This window comes from Amblyomma mixtum, chromosome 6 (genome assembly GCF_055824585.1).
Source record: "Amblyomma mixtum isolate Tamu chromosome 6, ASM5582458v1, whole genome shotgun sequence".
Taxonomy (NCBI): Eukaryota; Metazoa; Arthropoda; class Arachnida; order Ixodida; family Ixodidae; genus Amblyomma; species Amblyomma mixtum.
The window spans coordinates 99425667-99445081 of NC_143017.1; the positions used below are offsets into that span (position 1 = coordinate 99425667).

Here is a 19415-nt window from a genome sequence, read left to right on the forward strand (position 1 = left end):
TTCTTGTGCAAAGAAAGGCGGAAAGTGTTGATGGTAGTTCCCGTGCCTGCAGAGTGAAGCATAAAGTTAAATTTTGTGAGATGTGAAACTGGTGCTGTATACAAAATTCCGTCTTCATGTGGGTTAGTGTACATAGAGCAAACCGGGCGGTGTGTGAACATTCGTCTCAGAGATAACAAAAATGGTTTGTTCGTCAGGGGTGAGTGAACATCTCCGATAATGCAACAATTGCCGTCCTCTCTTTGAGGCCACTCAGGTGTTCTACCGTCACGCCTAACAAAGAACCAGAGAGGTGATGGAAGCATTTCACATAGCCTCGTATGGAAACTGCTTGAGCAAGCCTTCGCTCTCGCTATCTAAGAAGGATATAGGCGATCTGCACAGGTTTTAGTTTTTTCGTCTTCTTTGTCTTTTTTAACCCTGCTATGATAACTATGTTTTTGTCGCTGCCTTTGGTGTCGTTTGGTATTTAAGAGGTCGTTCTCTTTGAAATAAACCAGTTTTGAAAAAGGTGCTCGTCCGTTTTTCCTTCTGCGTCTTCGTTCTGTTTGCGCCCCTATTCTCATCATGAAGAGCTTCGAACTAGCCCAACTTTCTGTTGTGCTGTACTACATCTCCTCCTTGTTCAATTTTTTCAGGAGAATTCTTGTTTGTGAAATCTTGTACCAGTTGGCCCAACCAGTCACACTTACCATGACAGCAGAACCGATCTTTCCTAAATGTGTTCTAGCATTTGTGAGCTTGGCTTTGCGCTTGTGTGGATGCATAGCTTCAGCCATCTGAATTATATATTCCAAAACATTATGCTAAATGATGTTCTTGTATCTTGGGTGTCACGCCCAGAAATGGGAGCCACCCCCGGTCTTTGCAAGAAATCAGTGCTTCGCGACTCTCATGAACTCACTAAAGCTAGTGCTGATAGTCACTAAAATGTGCGTTATGCACCTTTATAGCTGGACAAAAAGTTGGGAAAGAATTGCTCGTCTGACGACATCGCGTTTCAAGCTTTTTATTTTCCGGTCCCCAAGGTTTATTTGAGTTGATTGCTATACGACCGAAGACTCCGCCATCGCAGAAAAAGAAATGTCGAACGGCAATTTGCAGGTTTCTTAACACAAGCAGCGCCACTGTCACAGTTTTAAAAGTGGCGCAGAAGTGTGCGTTCGGTTTATGTCTGGGGGATGAGCGTTTTTTTTTTTATCACCATGGCAGTTTCCACAATCATGATGGATTGCAAAAGATTCGAGGATTGGTGCGCACCAGGCGCCTAGCGGGGGCGGAGGAAAGCGCAGATTAGGGTTGTCGGTTCCCTGGCAGCAAATCTTCGGGAGCCTTGAAACTCGGGGTGGTAATGTGGCGAAGCAGCGATATTGAAAAAAAAAAGTTCTCAGAAGACTTCCTGCGCAGATTGCCCGTTTAGACCGTCGCCATCCCTTAACGACTCAATCCTGGGGATATCGTAGAGCATGCAAGTAATGCAAGTCGTTTCGTTGCTTCCCGTTTAGGTACCTTCACGTTTGATAACGAACACTTATATGCATATTTAGGTATTTGCGGATTTATAGGCACAATTTTACCGTGTACATTTATGCACTGTCGCTATCAACAGTTTACGGGACGCGAATGTACGGGAAGAATTTTTTCGGCACAGACATGTAGTCCAGGCATCTGAACTGTGTCATGGTATCAGGGGAGGTGCATGCTCTGTCCGCTGGTAGCAAGAGAACGCGACTGGATCATGAGGTAGAGCTGCAACAATATCTTTTCTGAGAACACACATCCCGTGATATGCTGATCGTGATAGTATAACAGTATGCGGAGATGAGTACATCAGCAATTTAAAGTGAAGTACACGAGTAATAGCAAGAGAATTTGTAGGTTTGTTCTTTCGTTTGTTTTAGGCAAACAAAAAGCTATGCTGTTGCAGGAGACTGCTCTATTCAAACGTGTAGCCGGTTTTGGAACACTATGGCTTTTATACACACCTCAGTTACACTAACGCTTAGTTGTGTCAACATCAAAAGTACAGAGACGTGGCCTGTATGCTCAATATTCTGCCAACTCCACCTACGATGGCCAATTGAATATGTAAATGATATTGACTGGTATTTTTGCGTCTTGTCTTCGTGGTACAAGGCAGGATATTCCCCTGTTTAATTCTTTGTAAAGCAACAGCCTGACCCGAAAACTCCCCTTAGGAATTTTATAAAACCCGTTACGTCACGCAGCAGGGGGGGGGGGGGGGGGGGGGCATCACAGAGCGGCGAGTGCATCTTAGCACATGAGTGTTTGAACTCGAAAAAAAATAAAGTCTCAAGAAACATTCCCGTGACCGCTGCTGTCTAGTAAATTGAACTACAATATCACGAGGCGCTTGAAACGTTTTCCCACTGCTCTTCCTTACTCCCCCCCCCCCCCCCCCCCCCCCCTCCAAAAAAAAAATACAACTAAGGGGAGGCCGTCTGTTGTATCGACATTACGCATTGAACTTAGAGCGTGCCATAGTTGTCCGGCCGCAGAAGACGACAGCCTCAACACGTCTGCCAAGCACGCGCAGACTGGATTTCGTGGCTGCTCAACTGAATGCCGGCGGCGCATTGTCCCGTTCCCGCCTCGCTGAGCGGGTCCTGCCAAATATATTTATGGAGATCCGACAAAGACTTGTGTCTGTGACTCATCTCCACAAATTTGGTGACCCGGACTTCGCGTCTGCGTTCTCTGCTCCTGCCCTGCGCTTGCCTCAGCCGATTCGCTAGGCCTACCACAGCTCGGAGCTCGAGACCCCGCCTGCCTTCCGTTGTGTAAGCCATGGCCGTGCATCCCTCCACTCATGTACCGTATTCTTAGCCTCTCACGCCCCCACCTCGTGAGTCCGCGGTCTCCGATCTCAAGCTGCCCGACTTCTGGTCATCAGACTCGGAACTTTGGTTCCTCACCATGTTGGACTTTGGTTCCTCACCTCGATACACTTTGCTTGGCTGACAGCTGAAGCGCGTACGTGACCAGCGGTGAGCGTGGACGTTGTTGCGAGGCAAGACATACCTAGCCGTGATGAGGCGCTGTGTTGCGCGGATGCCAGGATGGACCAAAGAACGGAGGGCATCAAACACGGTTCATCGGTATGGTGGAGGCGCGTAGGGGCGAGGGCGACCGGTCGACGTATCACAAACGAAGGGAACGGCGCAGTCAGGGAGCAAGGCGTCCTCCAACACCAGAGAGGTGTCGCGCGTGCGAAACCGTTGCAGCTCGGCAGCAGCCATAGTCGTGAAGTCGATGTTTGGCCGCCCATTGTCCGTCGCATTGACTTCAGCACGAGATAGAACATTGGCAACTATGTTCGACTTGCCGTTGACGTGACGAACGTCGCGGGTAAATTCGGGAATGTAGGCGAGCTGCCTGATTTCGCGAGGAGCATAAACTTATAAGACGGGAGAAATTCTCAAATGCAAGAAAGGAACGTAAGCTATTTATTAAAAAAAAAACAAGAAATCAGGAACGCAGAGCGCATATTTTAGCAATGCGTTCAACAACATCTCGTTTCGTCAGCCGAACTGCCCAGAGCGGAGGCGATTTTCAAGAAACAACGCCTAGTACGCAAATAAATTAATCTGTCTTAAACAGAAGTTTGAAAGATTACCCTCATGTAAGCAATTTGGCATCATTAATATGCATGTTGGGCTCGTCTAGAATAACGCTGTTGATTTTTGAAACACCTAGCTGAATAAATACAAAAGGACATCCTCTGTAGCACTGTTACTATATTTACCGTAATAGTGTCAAAGGCCCCGTTCTTCAGAAAATCCGGTGTCGGCGTTGTCTGCGTGGTCGGTATCGGCGTCGGCGTGCTGAACGAAAAATCATGAGCATGAATTTGGCAAGTGGTATCTAGAGAACAACCTAGGAGGCAGGTGGGCCACCTAGGTCAGGTAATCTTCTGGGGTCATCCCAACCTGGCCACCGGAGAGTGACCAAACTGCCCACCGCGGCATGTGGCAGTTAGATTAATGATTGGTCGCTCGGGAAGAGCAACCTTGGCCGCAGAAGCCCCACCGCTGGGAGCATCTGCCATCTCAGGGCAGTGGGGCTTCGCTTAACCCTGCACCACTCCGCCAGGATGGGTGTGAGGATCTGTGAATGTAAAGCAGAGAGTGACCTTCTGCATATATGGAATTCACCCATTACAATATCGTGTAATATCCTCTAGGCGGAGCTTAAATGTGCCGTCCAGTGACCGCAGCTTGCTTCATTTCGGCTTTGAATGCCGTCCCATATACGAGGTCTGTTAGAAAATTATCAGACCTTTGGCCGTAGAAAAAAAAAATACTTGCATAACTGGAGCGTTGCAAACCTAGTTAACTTCAAAGTAGTCTACTTGGGACTCCACACACTTCTCCCAGGGGTGCTGCCATTGTGCGAAGTATTCCGAAAAGGCCCCTTTCGGAATGGAGTTTAGCTCAGCTGTCGTTGCAGCCATAATGTTCTTCCTTGTCTGAAATCGCACTCCTTTCAATGGCCTTTTAATTTTGGGAACCAGCCAGAAGTCGCAGGGGCCATACCAGGACAGTAAGGAGTCTGTTGAATTACAGGAGTCTGGTTTTTCGCCAACAAATCTGAATCGACTGCGAGGAATGTGCAGGAGCATTGTCGTGATGGGTGCGTCAATTTCCTGTTGACCTCAGCTCCGGGTTCTTGCGCCGCACAGCATCACGTAGGCAACGGAGGACATCCCTGTAGTACTCTTTGGTCATTGCTTGACCCTGTGGAGTGCGTACTCGTGGTGTGCCACACAGAGGGTGTCAAAGGAAGTAGTCGGCATCACTTTCACATTGCTGCGCACTTGGCGGGCTTTCTTAAGTCTTGGTGACGTGGAATGTTTCTACTGTGATGACTAGGATCTGGTTTCCGGGTCGTACTTGTATACCCAAGACTCGTCACCAGTGATTATGATGTTGATGAAGTCGGGGTCACTGTTTGCAAAATCCAGCATGTCCTGTGATACTTCAACACGAAGCTGATTTTGCTCCACCGTGAGCAGCTTCGGCACGAATTTCGCCGCAACTCTCTCCATGGCCAAATCTTCGGTGATAATGGAATGTGCGGAGAAATAGCTCATGTCCACCTCTTCCTCAATTTCTCGGATAGTCACGCGACGGTCCCGCATCACCATAGCGTTCAGTTCGGCAATGACCTGGTCATTTTGGCATGTTGATGGCCGATTGGAGCGTGGCTCGTTCTCCACCGATGTGCGGCCATCTTTAAATCAATTGTACCACTGCTTAATCTGTGTGCTGCTCATAGCATCGTCAATGAAAGCCGTCTGAATATTTCGAATGGTTTCCACTTGGCTGTCGCCCAGTTTATGGCAAAATTTGATGCAGTAGCGCTGCTGCTTTCACTCCGCCATTTTCTTTGCAATAAAAAACCGACGAGAGCACTGCGCACTGCCTCACTGAAATGCTGCGTCCCAGCGACTGACGCTATCGGAAGGCGGGAAAAAATTCGTGCATGCGCATGAAGGTTCAAGGTCGCCTGATGCAAGCGCGCTTGTTTCATATGCATCAGGTGTTCGCAAAAAAAAAAAAAAAAGAAATAAAGGCGGATACTTTTCTAACAGACCTCGTACACGGGGTTTCCGTTGAGCTAGGACGTATTCCCTTATGCCCTGAAACCCGACAGTGGCTCGTCATTTCGGGCTCTTCGTACTACTTCAACATCCATTGTTTCTCATAGTCACTTCTTCCGTTCTGGACCGCTTGGTTGACGAAAGGAGAGTCAGTTCGGCAGCGGTGTAGTCCAGAACATCTAGTTTTCGTATCTTCTGCAGCTCTCCGCACGTGCCCATCGATCGCGCATGGGATCACATCGATCCTTGCTTACCAGAGGCCGTCAACTGATCGCTGCAAGCATCACGAGCTTTATGTGGCGAACCGACCCAAGGACAAGGATACCCCTGACGGACGAATTGGCCTACATCAGGCGCAACCGCATCAGCTGAGTCTACAGGTCGGCAGCGGCGCAGTGCAGAGCAACATCGAGTTTTCTGTTTCTTCTGCCAGGGAACAATACTTTTTTCTTCTCATTGTATAAAGCGCAAAAATTTATTTGTGCACTACTGCCGAACACAGCAATGTTGTATTGCATTTGGTTTTACTGTTGTTCGAGTTATGTACTCTTGTGAAGTGCCGCGTCACCAGCGCAAATAACTAAGGACGAGAAAGATATTGAAAAATCGCTTGAGGACCTCAGGCGCGAGCTAAGGACAGACCTGAAATCATCGAAAGAAATTGTAAAAACACCGCAACGATATCTGTGATGGTGTCAATGAAATCGTAAACGAAATGAAAGAACTTAGCAATTAAGTCCAAAGTCTCCCAAAGAGAAACGAACAGTTGGAAGCTGAGAGCTGCAGGTTGAGTGAAAGAATTGACCATTAGAACAGTGCCAGAGACCGAACAACTTGGAAATGAAAGGTGTACTCGAAGAAGGTGACGTCTTCGATGTCTTGAGGATTGGGAGTACCCTGAATGAGCCGATTGGTCTCTCAGGCATTGACATCTGTCATTGTGTCCCCATATCAAACTCCTCCGAAAACAAAAACATTATTAGCTTTACGTAACGCACAAAACGCGACAAAATCCTGCAAAAAGCCTCAACGCAGAAGAAGGAAAAGGACCTTGATTACGGCGGAGATGGTACACCGGTTTATGTAAACGAGCCCCTGACCAGCTCTAACAAGAAAATTCTGGGTGCTGCGATGGCTAAGAAAAAGATAGCAGGATAGATGTTCGTGTGGGTGTCCGGAGGGAAAATTTTCGCCCCGCATGAATGAGCAAGCTACGAGCCACAGAACCTGCAGTGCAGCTGACACTGAATGAATAACAGTTTAGAAAAAGCCATAAAGGTCTTGAAGACAGCGAAGAACAGTCATAATAGAAGACGTACCACACCAATGTGGCTATTATGAATGTGATCAATTCAATGAAACTTTACGAGAAAGGTGAAGGACGGTTTTCAGCGATCCACTGAGAAGTCTTAAAAACAATATACAAGAACTTGCAATGTTTCTACTCCCTGTTAGTCCAAAATTTACTGTTATAATACTAACGGAAACTAGGCTGACGGATGAAGACAGGCCCCCTTTATCTACAGGGCTATAAATGTGGAAGTGGAAGTAGAAAAGGAAAATAGGCGGTAGTGCAGTCATTTATTTCAGATTGTTTACCGCATAAGGTACTGGGGAGCATGACTAGTATGAATGAAAATTTCGAAAGCTTATCTTTGCAAGTGCTCAATACCACTGTGTGCGGTGTACAGGCCACCTTCTGGATGGGTATCTGCATTCATGACGTTTCTAAAAAATAGCCAAAGTTGCACTTCTTTACAAAGGTGGCAGAGAAAAGGAATTCAGTTACTACATACCTATCTCTGTTTTGCCGGTGTTTTCTAAAATATTTTTGCGCGTTATCAATGACAGACTTACACTCTTTATAAAAGCATAAAATAATTACAAACTCTCGGTACGATTTTTAGAAGTATAGGTCTGCAGAAAAGGCTCTGATAAAAGTATTAAAGGTCAAAATAAAATATTGAGAGCTAACTGGTCCCTCTGGGGATATTCTTCGATATTAAAAATGAGTTCGACTCTGTACAACATGACATCCTGTACAACATGAAGCTTACTGCTTATGGTGTTCGGGTGTAGCGCATAATTTAATTAAATCCTATCATTAAAATTGGTATCAGTATGTATAAGCCCCTACACTCGCATCTCGAAAACTGAAAATAAAATACGGCGTCCCTCAAGGATTTATCTTAGGGCCCCTCCTGTTTCTTGTTTACATAAATGACATAACAGCAATACCCCGCTCTCCTGAAATAATAATGTATGCCGATGACACTAATAGCTTTTCCCTGGGATCACGAAATTATAGTTAGAGAAATCAGCAAACTGCTAACCCTTAACCCTTTCCAACTGACTAAAAGTAATCGGCTCAGTTTCAACACAAGCAAGGCAGCAATGTGGGCTAATTGCTTGGACATTTGAGGGGAATAACGCGCTGCACACGGACGCAACACGGCAACTGAAACGACGAACACAGGACAAGCGCGCCTGTGTCCGTCGTTTCAGTTGCCAATTTTTGTCCGTGTGTAGCGCGTTATTCCCCTCAAATTAAGCGCAAGACAAACCAAATATATAATTTTTAAGCCAGAAAATAAAAAAGATCCCTACTCCGTTCCGCTGAAATTTCACAGTTCATTACTGGAACAAGTAACCGAGCAAAAGTTTTTGGGCGTGTGGTTAACAAATGACCTGACATCAAGTGCTCATGTTGACAAATTAAAAAGCGAGCTATCCCGATTTACCAGCTGCATAGATAGGATACAAATTGTGCTACCGACCTGGTTAAAACAAGCCCTATACTACTCACTTTTCTATTCAAAACTTAGTTACGGCATTCTGGTATGGAGGACCATGACCACTTCAAACTATAAAAAATTAATAATTGTGCAAAAGAAAATATGGAGAATGTGTGAAAACTACAATGGTGATTAACGAGCATTTTGAAAGAAACTGACCTTCATTAAATATAACATGCTTAAGATTGACCATGTTTATTACTTCAAACTGTTCCAGTGGATTCACAAAAATACGCTAGACGCCGCGCCTGTCGACAGTTGCAATTCGTACGCAGTGCCTATCCACACCACAGAACGCCCGTCACAAGATCCAATTACGGGAGGCAAACATTGACTTTTCAAGAAATTAGTATATTAAACAATTATCACTCCGACGTACAGCATGCAAAGAACTATGAAACCGTCAAGAAAGAATGCCGAATGTTGATAATGGACAGTGATATTACATTTGCATTACTTTTTTTTTACCCCGTAATACATCATGTAATCTATCGTACGCTTGCATGTCTCTCAGCGATTCACTACTATATTTAGTACTGTTTCATTATCTGCATTATAGGTGAATATAAATTTTGTGCTGTTTGTTTGAGAAGATGCGCTTATTTATCGTTCCGTCTAACCACATTCGCTGTTTTTTGATGAGACAAGTGAATTATGCTCTTTTTGCATTTCGTGGCTTTCCTAGAGTGCATTATAATTACTGTTCATCACTTGGAAACATTAGCAATATTTGGGAAATATGCTTTCAAATTTCGTTGTTGCTAAATTTTGTACCTTGTGTGATTATTATGCTGCCTGGAACTGTTGGGGCGCAAAGGCTCTGCTGCACGGAGAGAACCCATGGTACAAAAAAAAAAAAAAGTTGTTGTAGAAAGCTCCGCTTTGGTGTCCAAGCAAAAGAAAAAATATAGGCACCTTTCTTTGTTATATTTCGCAGGAACTTCAGGGGCAGTCTTTCGCTCCGTACTCCCACTTCGCGGAGGCAGCGTCTTCGTTCGCTATCTGCGTAGGGCTCCGTGCTCGAGCGGACATAGGGAGGGACGACATTGCGTATGCAGAAAGTTGCTATTCTTCTTGGAAATAGTACACAGAGCGGGTCAGGTAGCTATAAAACATCAGCTGGCTATCCTGCGAGATAGAGAGCTACGCAGAAGGGGATTTAAAAGAAGGGACACTGGCGTCGCTTGGTGGCATGCACCGAGAAATGCGGAACTACGCGAATGCCGGGTCTTCCCATGTATTCTTGAGGTAACGCCAGCCCGGGACGTCTGCCGGTTGATATGGCGAGAGGGAGCGTTTGCTATGCTCACTTCTCTGCCCGGAACGAGATGACCGGCTGCAGCGTGCGAAAAGATTTCTCATACGTCTGGAGCGGAAGGCCAGAAGACTGTGCGGCCACAACCTCTCCCGACGCTGGCCGGATCCAGATGAGGGTCACACCGGCTCCGTGGGATCCTACGTAGCCGTGGTGTGGTGGGGGTCGCTCGCGTCGAAACGGAGGGCTAAGTAGGTTTTCGGCAACTTTTCAGTTTTCTGAGAATATTTTGTCTTCCATAGAAAAGAACTTACATCAGATTTTTTTTTTCAGATACTCAGTCAAAAAAGGAAAAGACGCAGTCGAAGAGCTTACCGAAAACCTTGACCTCCTTCTCACCGACGACGGTCTGGAAGGAGGGCGCTTCTGCTGACGCCTCACAGCGGTAGTTTCCCTCGCTGGACAGGTTCACCGAGGACACATACACATGGCCCTCGCGGGAACGGGACATCTGTGTAAAATGAAAGACAAGGCAAGACTGTAAGGACGCATGTTGCCGGGTATTATAATAAAATTAGCGTTCAGCACATGCAGCCAGCAGTTTCACCATCTGGGAACCTCAATGTCTAAAACGACCACTCCTTTCCTCGTTTTGACATTTTGGAAGCTTATAGCAGGCAGCCAGTTTCTTGATCGCGGTGCTAATATAAGTGCCTTTAGCTGCACCTTCAATCACTGCATGAAGATACTGAGTTTTGAGTTCGGTTTAAGAACCCACAGCGTCCTTCGTGAACCTTCAGTCACCTGAAACCAAAGTTTACACGTCAAGATGTGCTTAACTGCCCCGTACTGGCTGCTGTTACAAAAAAGAAAGCCTGTTAGAGAAAGAAAGAAAAAAGGAAGGAAGGAAGGAAGGAAGGAAGGAAGGAAGGAAGGAAAGGCGGAAAGAAAGAAAGAAAGAATGAAAGAAAGAGAGAAAGAAAGAAAGAAAGAAGGAAAGAAAGAAAGAAAGAAAGAAAGAAAGGAAGAAAGAAAGGAAGAAAGAAAGGAAGAAAGAAAGGAAGAAAGAAAGCAATCTTTGCCCAAGCGAGAGATGCGTGGTTCCGAAGACGCGCGGGATGCTCCCATATCAGAGCTCACTGTGGTGCATAGGGCATGTGCGAATTGCGAAAGTAGAGAGAGATGGGGCCTCACGTCGACGACGACGCCTGGCAGGTCATAGTTCTGCGCGGGCGGCCTGTCCCTGGGGATGTAGCGATAGAACTCGGTGTCATTCTTGTACCACTTGACCGAGTACAGCTCGTCCGACTCGAGATCGAAGCTGCAGTTCAACCACATCCCGCGGCCATGGATCGCCGCCGATGGCGCCGACATCTCCAGGAGCCGCAGGCACGAAACTCCTGCGAGAGGAATTTGTGAACGTTCATTAACACTCATTCCAGTGAATGAAGGAATAAATATGTATTTAATAATTTACTTTATTTAATTATAGAATATTTATTTATTTAATTATTTATTGAATATTTAATTTATTTAATAATGATTACCTATTTAATAACTAATGAACTTTTATATGGGACAGATGAGATCGAGAATATGCGCCGTGACGTAGCACAAGACCCTAGAGGAAGACATTCCAGTTGGGCCCTTTAAGTCCTTCGAACTATCAGTAGATTTACGCGCTTCAGCGTTTTTTCTTTTGAAATGCATCCGCAACTACTCTAATACAAGCAGACAACCAGCGCTGGATAGCAGAATCCCGTAGCCAGTGAAACGCAGCGGCGAGTCGGGGAATGTGTATAAATGGCAGAGCACATGAAAGATGTGCGCAACAAAGGCGGCGGATGAATACTAGAGCTAAAAGCAGTGATTGTGCACTGATATTTTATAATTCTGTGTCCATGGTTTCCGCGCTTAGTATTTTCGAAATGACAACATAAGAACTCGCCCAGCTCTGTGGCTCTATGGGCATTTAGTTTTGCATGTATGGCTTTAGAGTCAGTTGGATTTTATTATTTAATATGCCTGATGTGCCCGGCATTGAATGTTCCAGACATAGACATACACGAACCTCTTAGATTATAGTTAGAGAGGAACTGTGCAGTAAAATTACTATTCATTGTACTATTCCTCAAATCAAAGAGTTCATAAGCACAGCCGTATTGGCGGCGGCCAACTGAATACTAATAAGTAATTACTCCCTAACTTTGCTTGTATACAAGACATTTCAAGTTATTCTCTACAAATTTTTCCTTTAAAAGCCATGAAAGACAACTAGGTACGGTGTATGTAGTTTGATTTTACATAAGAGTGGGCACTACTGATGTAATGAAGTGCAGTCAAAAGACTAACAATCACCGAAAATTAACTGATTAACTCGTCATTTTTTGTTCTGGCACAAGAATATATTGCAAAATTGAAGTAAGCCAAATCGAAGGCGAACACAACATTTTAATTCAGAATTGACATCATGCTTCGAGTTACTGAACGGGAAAGAAAGCTTTTTCAGATCACCTCAAGTTGGCTTTCTCGTGTTGCTTATTGGTAAAATGCACGTTCCTTCAATCAAATGTAGACGCAGGTTACGTATTTTGGGATACAGATGTTTTTGACGTCATTCCCGGGACGGTACTACCTGCAGCGACGTCATTTTGCTAGCATGAAAAGCGGAAAAGCCGACTTAGCGAACTGCCAAATGCGTATTTTCTACGCTCAATATCTTCAAGCACGGTGCTGATTGAGAAATTTTATAAACTGGGTTACCCCTCAGTGTCGGAGACCTTCAGTTTTTCAATATAATCTTGTGTCCTAAAACGAAAAAATCAAAATGTTGATCAGTTAATTTCAGTTCATTACTAGGGTTCCGTTGCACTCTATTACGCAAATGATGTCCTTCACCCTGTATAATCAACATGCACCGACCCCATACACGTATATTTCACGGCCTTTCAATGAAAAAACTGCATTCACTAACTTCAAACACCCTGTATATATTCACGCAGTCGTGACAGCAGCCCCGGCAGTGCGGAAGACAGGAAAAAAAGGCTTCCAAATGAAACTGTTTATTCGGCTGAGCTGTGCCAACACGGAACTGATTAACTCGGTGTCGGAGAAAGCAAGAAGCGGTCTCGGCGGTCGTCGAACAGAAATCCCCCTTTTCTTGGCTGCGCTCAGTTTTAAGCAGACAAGTTACCTTCGAGATATAGAACCAAAATCAAGTACTACAGTCTGGAAATATGAGGAAGGACTTATTTGCAGCCACGACCAATCGAGATAGGACTGGTCGCATCACGCGTCACAAACAAAATGATAAAGCCGCCTGCCAGCGGCTATGAAGGTGAACGAACAAAATACAAAGATGCGCAGCATTAATTTAAAATAAAAATACCATCGGCTCAATGCTTTACAATAAAAAAGAAATGAATGCAAAATATCAAAGTAAACACAGAAGAAAAAACACTAGGAGCCGAATTCCAGAACTCTCCTTTATTTACACGGTTCACTTAACTCAAATAAGCAGCTCTTCATGCTTCCTTAACTCAAGAAGTCATGAAAGAAGCCATCTAATTTTAGAACCACCTTTGGCCGTTCCTAGGCTAGGGAGGTACTCAGAGCGACAAGGAGTCGGTTGTACTCGTCTGGTGCTTGAAATACGCGCCTAGTAACATAAATGTATTTGTCGATACTGAAAAAGCAAATAAATGTCTACAACGTTCTATTTGTTTTCAGGTACACACGCCTATGTGAGCTCGTTTAGCATTTTACATTTATTGTTCCTGTGCAGTCGACTGCTTGGCAGTAAAACGTCTGCCAACGTCTCATTGTTTAAAATGCAGCGCTAGCAGCCAATATTCGCACTATTTGCCAGAGTCGCCCAAGTGCGCAAGCGCAAAGCAAATTGTGTACTCAAGCTTGCGTACTGGTCAAGGAGCGAGGTGAGGAAGCATGAAGGTAGCGCTGCCGCATCTCATGAAAAGGACGCTCAGTGGACATCTCGCTAAAGGCTAGTTATTAACGCGTACGAAAATTGCCAACGATTACGTTACTTCCTAATGCAAAATTTGAGCACAGCTAATCAGCTGTTTCAGCTTTTCGATTGAATGAGGCAGAGAATTCGAGCAAGACATGTATGTACAATTACATACAACTTGCTATTTTTCACACATTTTTCCTTCTTCAAGAAACACTCCACTAACAGTTCTTCATTGTCATGAAGGAAGCTTTGTGGTCGGAGAAATAGATGGATATATGCTCGACTTGATGCAATAATGCCTGGTTCTCAAAAGACAAGGTCTATGCAATATTTCGCGAGGTTGTCACAGCCGTGGGAGGCATTTCGAGCGAGAGGAACGGGATGTTCTCCCTCATAAGTGGTAAGAAATTCCTGTTTGTCTTTATATCTACATTAAATTCTCCTCTACTAGCATTGGTGCGGATCGATGGGCGGTTAATGCAAGTCGCAGGAAGTGCACGACGTCTTTGGTGAGCGCGGTAGGGGAGAAGCAGACAGCCACTACCAGCAAGCCATTGGCCAACTTTGCGGCGTACAGTTCATCAACTTCATCTGACGTACCAACTATTTCGATCGGTATTGCAGAGAGACCCCTACGCAAGCATCGCGTGGGCGCATAGGAACGTTGCACGGCGAAGAGATGGCAGCGGCTGACTGAAGCGGCTTGGGATGCACGCACCGTGATCGGCTAATGCCGAGCCGGCGCTTTGGCAACCGGAGAGCACCACGCGCTATCGGCGGTAGCCGCCACGGAGGAAGAGGGCGGGTGTCACGCAGTGCCGAACGGCGGCGGCTATGCGTTTCGGCTTGGGCGTGCGGCAGGTGACGCGAGGAGCGAACGCAGCTAGAGCAGCGCGCTGCCCCGGCTGCGCAGCTGGTTAAGAGGGACAACAGCGACGCCGCGAAACGCAGGAACGGGCGCCAAAGAGCTGCGCTCTAAAAAGTTGGTCAAACATAGGCGAGCCGCTTTTAAGGCATCCTCACTGAGGCAAGGAGCGTTCTAGAATTTAGCCCTAGGTCTGCAAATACAGAGCGTTAATAAGGCTTTAGGCGCACGACATGCACAACTTCGTGAACGGCGCAGCTGTGATGCTGTGGCACTGTCGGTATACACTTCGTAGCCAAGTTCTCCAAGTGGACGAATGATATTGTATAGGCCGAAGTAGCGTTGCAGAAGCTCTTCACAAATTCTGCGGCGGCGAATGGCCGTCCACAACCATACAGGGTGACCCGGCTTGTATACCGCATGACGCCGGCGTAGGCTGTACCGTCGGGCGTCGGTGCGCTGTTGATCTTAGATCAGCAATCGAGCATGACGTCGGTCTTCTGCGTTCTGAAGGTAGCCAGTGACGTCTACGTTGCCTTCATGTGTAACACTATGGCGTCGAGCGTGGTGGTTGTCTCCCTAGCACGGACGAGCCCAAACAGTGTCATCTGGGTCGTCTCTTGCACTGCGGTATTGTAGGCAAAGACGACATAAGGGAGGATGGCATCCCAGGTCCTGTGTTCGGCGTCCACGTACATGGCGAGCGTCTGCCAGTGATAGTTTTGTTCAGACGTTCCGTAAGACTGTTGGTATGCGGATAGTACGCTGTAGACCACCGGCGGATTATGTGGCTGTAGCTCAGGATGACTTGAGTGAGCTTGGACGTAATTGCCACTCCCCTACGCGTGATGAGAACTTCTGGTTCGTCTTAACGCAAAAGGATCATAGCGACAAAAAACTGCTGCTTCATCCGCAGTACCACTCGACTGGGCTTTTTTTTCGGCTTAGCGGGCCAAGTAGTCGGTCGCTGCGATGATAGACTTGTTGCCTCCGTTCAACTGAAGTTGGGAAGGGGCTGAGGAGATCATTGCAATCGGTTGAGAGGGCTTGCTCGGAGTATTGTGGGCTTCAAAAACACAGCTGACCTGATCGGTGGTGTCTTTCGTCGTTGACAATACAGGCATGTTTTGACACTCTGTGCGGTGTCGGCGAATAATCGGGGCCTGCATAAGTTCTTCTTGTAAGCTCTTCAGAATGACGAGGAGGTATGCGGTCTTGTTGGGGGTGAAGTTCTTCACAAGCATGCTGGTTCGCAGACACACAGATCCTAAATCGTACTTGAACGCTACTGGGGGTGAAGAAAGCTTTTCTGTTGTGCCGTTACGGAAGCCCATCGCCATTTCGCGCCTCTTCGTTGGTGTCTTTTCTTTCTTTTTTTACCTGAACAAGACAGGAGAGATTGGTGCCGCATAGCGGCACCGGCTACTCCTTTTCACCAGTTCATAGAAGCCCCTTGGTTGGACGATATACAGTTCAACATAACACAAACGCAAAAAGTACACGGCATATAAAACAAAGTACAAGCGTCAGGAGAAGTATTAATAATGAGCGAGCATAAACGCTGTGAATGTTAACAGAACTGTACATAATACAATATACGTAGAAGATATGAATAAACAAGGACTGAAGAACAAAAAGTAAGTTTATTTGCAGCATACACAGCACAAGTAATTAACAACGTGTAAGACAGACATTGGGGGTTTGATGCCCCAGCAGCGAGCGCCGAAGGAGGAGAGAGGAAGGAAGACGAAGCTGACGATGCTCAGTTTGGCGCTCACAAACGCTGAAGCACAGAGCTTCTACAAACTCACGGAGTCCATTTCCTGCGTGCGTTATGCATTTCCCGTTTCTTTTTGGTCTATTGCTTTCTTCTGACTTCTTCTGACTTCTGACTTTCTTCTAGGAGACGCCGTAGTGGAGGGCTCCAGAAATTTCGACCACCTGGGTTCTTTAACGTGCACTGACATCGCACAGTACACGGGCCTCTAGAATTTCTGCTCCAAAGACATTCAACCGCCGCGGCCGGGATCGAACCCGCGTCCACATTTATCGTTGGAATCGCCTCTTTACAACTGCTGCACGTGCTGCCTGTTCTGACCCTGGAGCTGCGCACTCGGACCTTATCAGGCTCTACCACGATGCCCGACAACCCGGCCCAACCTGGCCAGCCTGTTCCCACTGCTGTCATCTGTTCCGGTGCCGCCCATCATCGCGACCCTACGATTTTCAGCAGCACGTACGATACCGACGTAGCAGACTGTATCTCCTCCTACGAACGCGTGAGTGCTTACAACAAACGGGATCACGTCGTTAAGCTCACGAACGTCATCTTTTATTTGACCGATGTCGCCAACTTATGGTTCCGCAACCATGAAGCCGTTTTTACTACCTGGGCGGCTCTCAAAACCAGTCTGACCGACGTCTTCGGCCGCCCCGCTTTCCGGAAACTTCGCGCCATACAATTGCTGCGCAGTAGTGCCCAGCAGACCGGCGGGAACCTCACCAGCTATATCGAAGACGTCGTTGGCTTGTGCAAATGGTTCAATCCATCCATGAGCGAAGCTGATAAAATAAAGCACATTCTTATAAGGAATTGAGGACAGCGCGTTTGAAATGTTGATGTCTAAAAATACTAAAACCTTCTCCAACGTCGCCTTTTTATGTCACAGCTATGACGAGCTCCGAAAGCAGCTTCATGTCACCCGCCGTACCATTAGTCCGGACGCCACCCTTTCGAGCTTGGCTGTAGGCAGTCCGGACAAAGCTGGCAAAGCTCAGTTTTGCGCTCACGAACGCTGGACTACGGAGGTGCACCGTGCTCACAAAGATTGCCGCCGTCCACATTTATCGTTTGATTCGCCTCTTTACAAACGCTATTGAAGCACTCACTCAAAAAAACAAAACAAAGTTCAGTTTGTTTGCAGCAAACACAGCAAAAGCAAATAACACAGATATGGAAGTGCTTACTCACAGAGAGGTGAGAGAGCACTATATATATATATATATATATATATATATATATATAGAGTTTTATTTCTCCGACCAACGAAGCCGAAGTCAGAGACAAAATCAACAGGGTCGTTTCCAGCTCGTTAATTTTTGAAAACCGCACTTACTGAATCGCGCAATATGAGATGTGTGACAGGAGATGACGTCATCAATCAAAGATTTGCGGAGACACCAGAACGGTTCACAACCTTATGGGTTTGCATGCCTGTTAACATGGCGGAATTGCTGAGGCCATTGCTGAGGCCATTTCCGAAGGCATATGTCAAAGAAAGGTTATATTTTCTTGTAGTTATGCTTTTCCCTAACTCCACAGATACTATGAGGCATTAACGAATAATTCAACTAGTTACCTGATATAACAACTTCCTGCTGCAATAGACAACTAAAATCCGCGACTTGCATCATTAAAGCGTGTTACCTTTAATGTAAAGAAAGAACGCTCGAATGCTCTTCCCTCAAGAGTCCGGTTGCATGCAAATTTCTACCGACCGAGACTCCCACCGTATGATAATTGCGTGTGGGCAACGGATATGTACGACCGGTCGTACCAAGAACGAGGCGTGTCCCAGTGGTAGCTCCCTTACTTTTGTAAGCGCCACCTCTGTATATATTGTTGGCTGGAGGACACCAGGTCGATCATGAGCATGTGTAAGGACCGGAGCCACCACCAACACCCCTATTATGCATTGAATTTTATTTCTCTCTCTGCTCTGGTTGTCGTTTTCTCCTTTCCTCCATGCCTTCTTTCTTAAGGGCCGTCCTCTTTCGTTGTTTTTGACGCGTACAGCGCGCCCTTAGACAATGAGGGCGCGCATCCGCCTGTGCTTTCCTCGTGCGATGGAGAGAGTGGGCGGCCGCCAATCGATCGGTAGACAGCACTTTAGGCACACTCTGTCTCCCTCTCACCAGTGTCATAGCACGGGAACCACATTAGTGCCTACAGCTGCGAGTCTAGCTCGAAAAAACGGGGCTTCTTTGCATAAGCGAAAATGGTGCCGACGCAAAGGAGGCAAGCCTGTACCAAGAAAGCGTCGATACTAGGCAGATGAAGCGTCAGGAAACTTTTTATGGCGACCGTTTTGTACATACCCATGCCTGTTACCCATGCCTCCGTCACCCACATGGGTGACGGAGTAGAAGGGTAAACGCGGCCGGTGAGGGAGGGGGGAAGTTAAGATCCAACGGCTGCGGTTGTTCTTAAGCTGCTGAACTCATCAGACTTCTCTGCTTCTTCTCTCCCAGCCCTTTCCCCGGAGAGCTCTGTACACTTTCACGTCTGCGAAACAAAAGGGCAAGATACCCCTCCCACCTTGTTGTAACTCAATAGGTTCTTGAAGCATGCTGTCTTCATGATGGGCAGAACGCCTGACGTACTGTTGAACGCTTTCAATGCCCGTTGTGCTTGTCCGTGCGAAATATGTTACGGTCGGCGTAATCAGGATAAACAATAATATAAATTACAATGACACACTTTAGATAATGCACTTTTTATTATTACATGGCAAAAGTATTTAATTGGTCACGTCACAAAACTTCGGAACATCACACACATTTAAATCAGAACTTGAGTGTAATAGAAGCTACTGACCGCATGCCGACCGACCTCTCATACTGACCTCTCCTCATGTCGAACCTTAAGTCTAAGCCAATAGTCATTTTCATAACTAGCCCATGTCTAAATATGCACTAAATAACTTTCCGCTTTCAGCGGGAAAACATAAATGTGGTTGCCCCTTTTTTTAGGAAATTTTTAAACTGCGCTTTCAGCCTCATATGACCGTAAGGCTTACGGAAATTCCCATCTTTACAACTCCCGTTTCTAGACCAAAAGGAGTACTCCTTATCATCTATAGATGACAAAATAATTGTTTTTGCCATATTTCTAAATATTATGG

The 19415-nt window shown here is 46.2% G+C and overlaps 1 protein-coding gene across 1 annotated transcript in view; it reads right to left on the reverse strand.

Annotated features, from left to right (window-relative positions):
• Nucleotides 1–18613, reverse strand: part of LOC149339838 (uncharacterized) — a 41481-nt gene extending 22868 nt beyond the window's left edge. Inside the window, exons 1-3 of the mRNA XM_089551004.1 lie at nucleotides 18610–18613; nucleotides 10868–11073; nucleotides 10049–10184 (exon numbers count right to left, since the gene is read on the reverse strand). Coding sequence (XP_089407130.1) covers nucleotides 10049–10184; nucleotides 10868–11073; nucleotides 18610–18613 — 346 coding nt within the window. The remainder of the gene's footprint in view (nucleotides 1–10048; nucleotides 10185–10867; nucleotides 11074–18609) is intronic.
• Nucleotides 18614–19415: the final 802 nt, after the last annotated feature.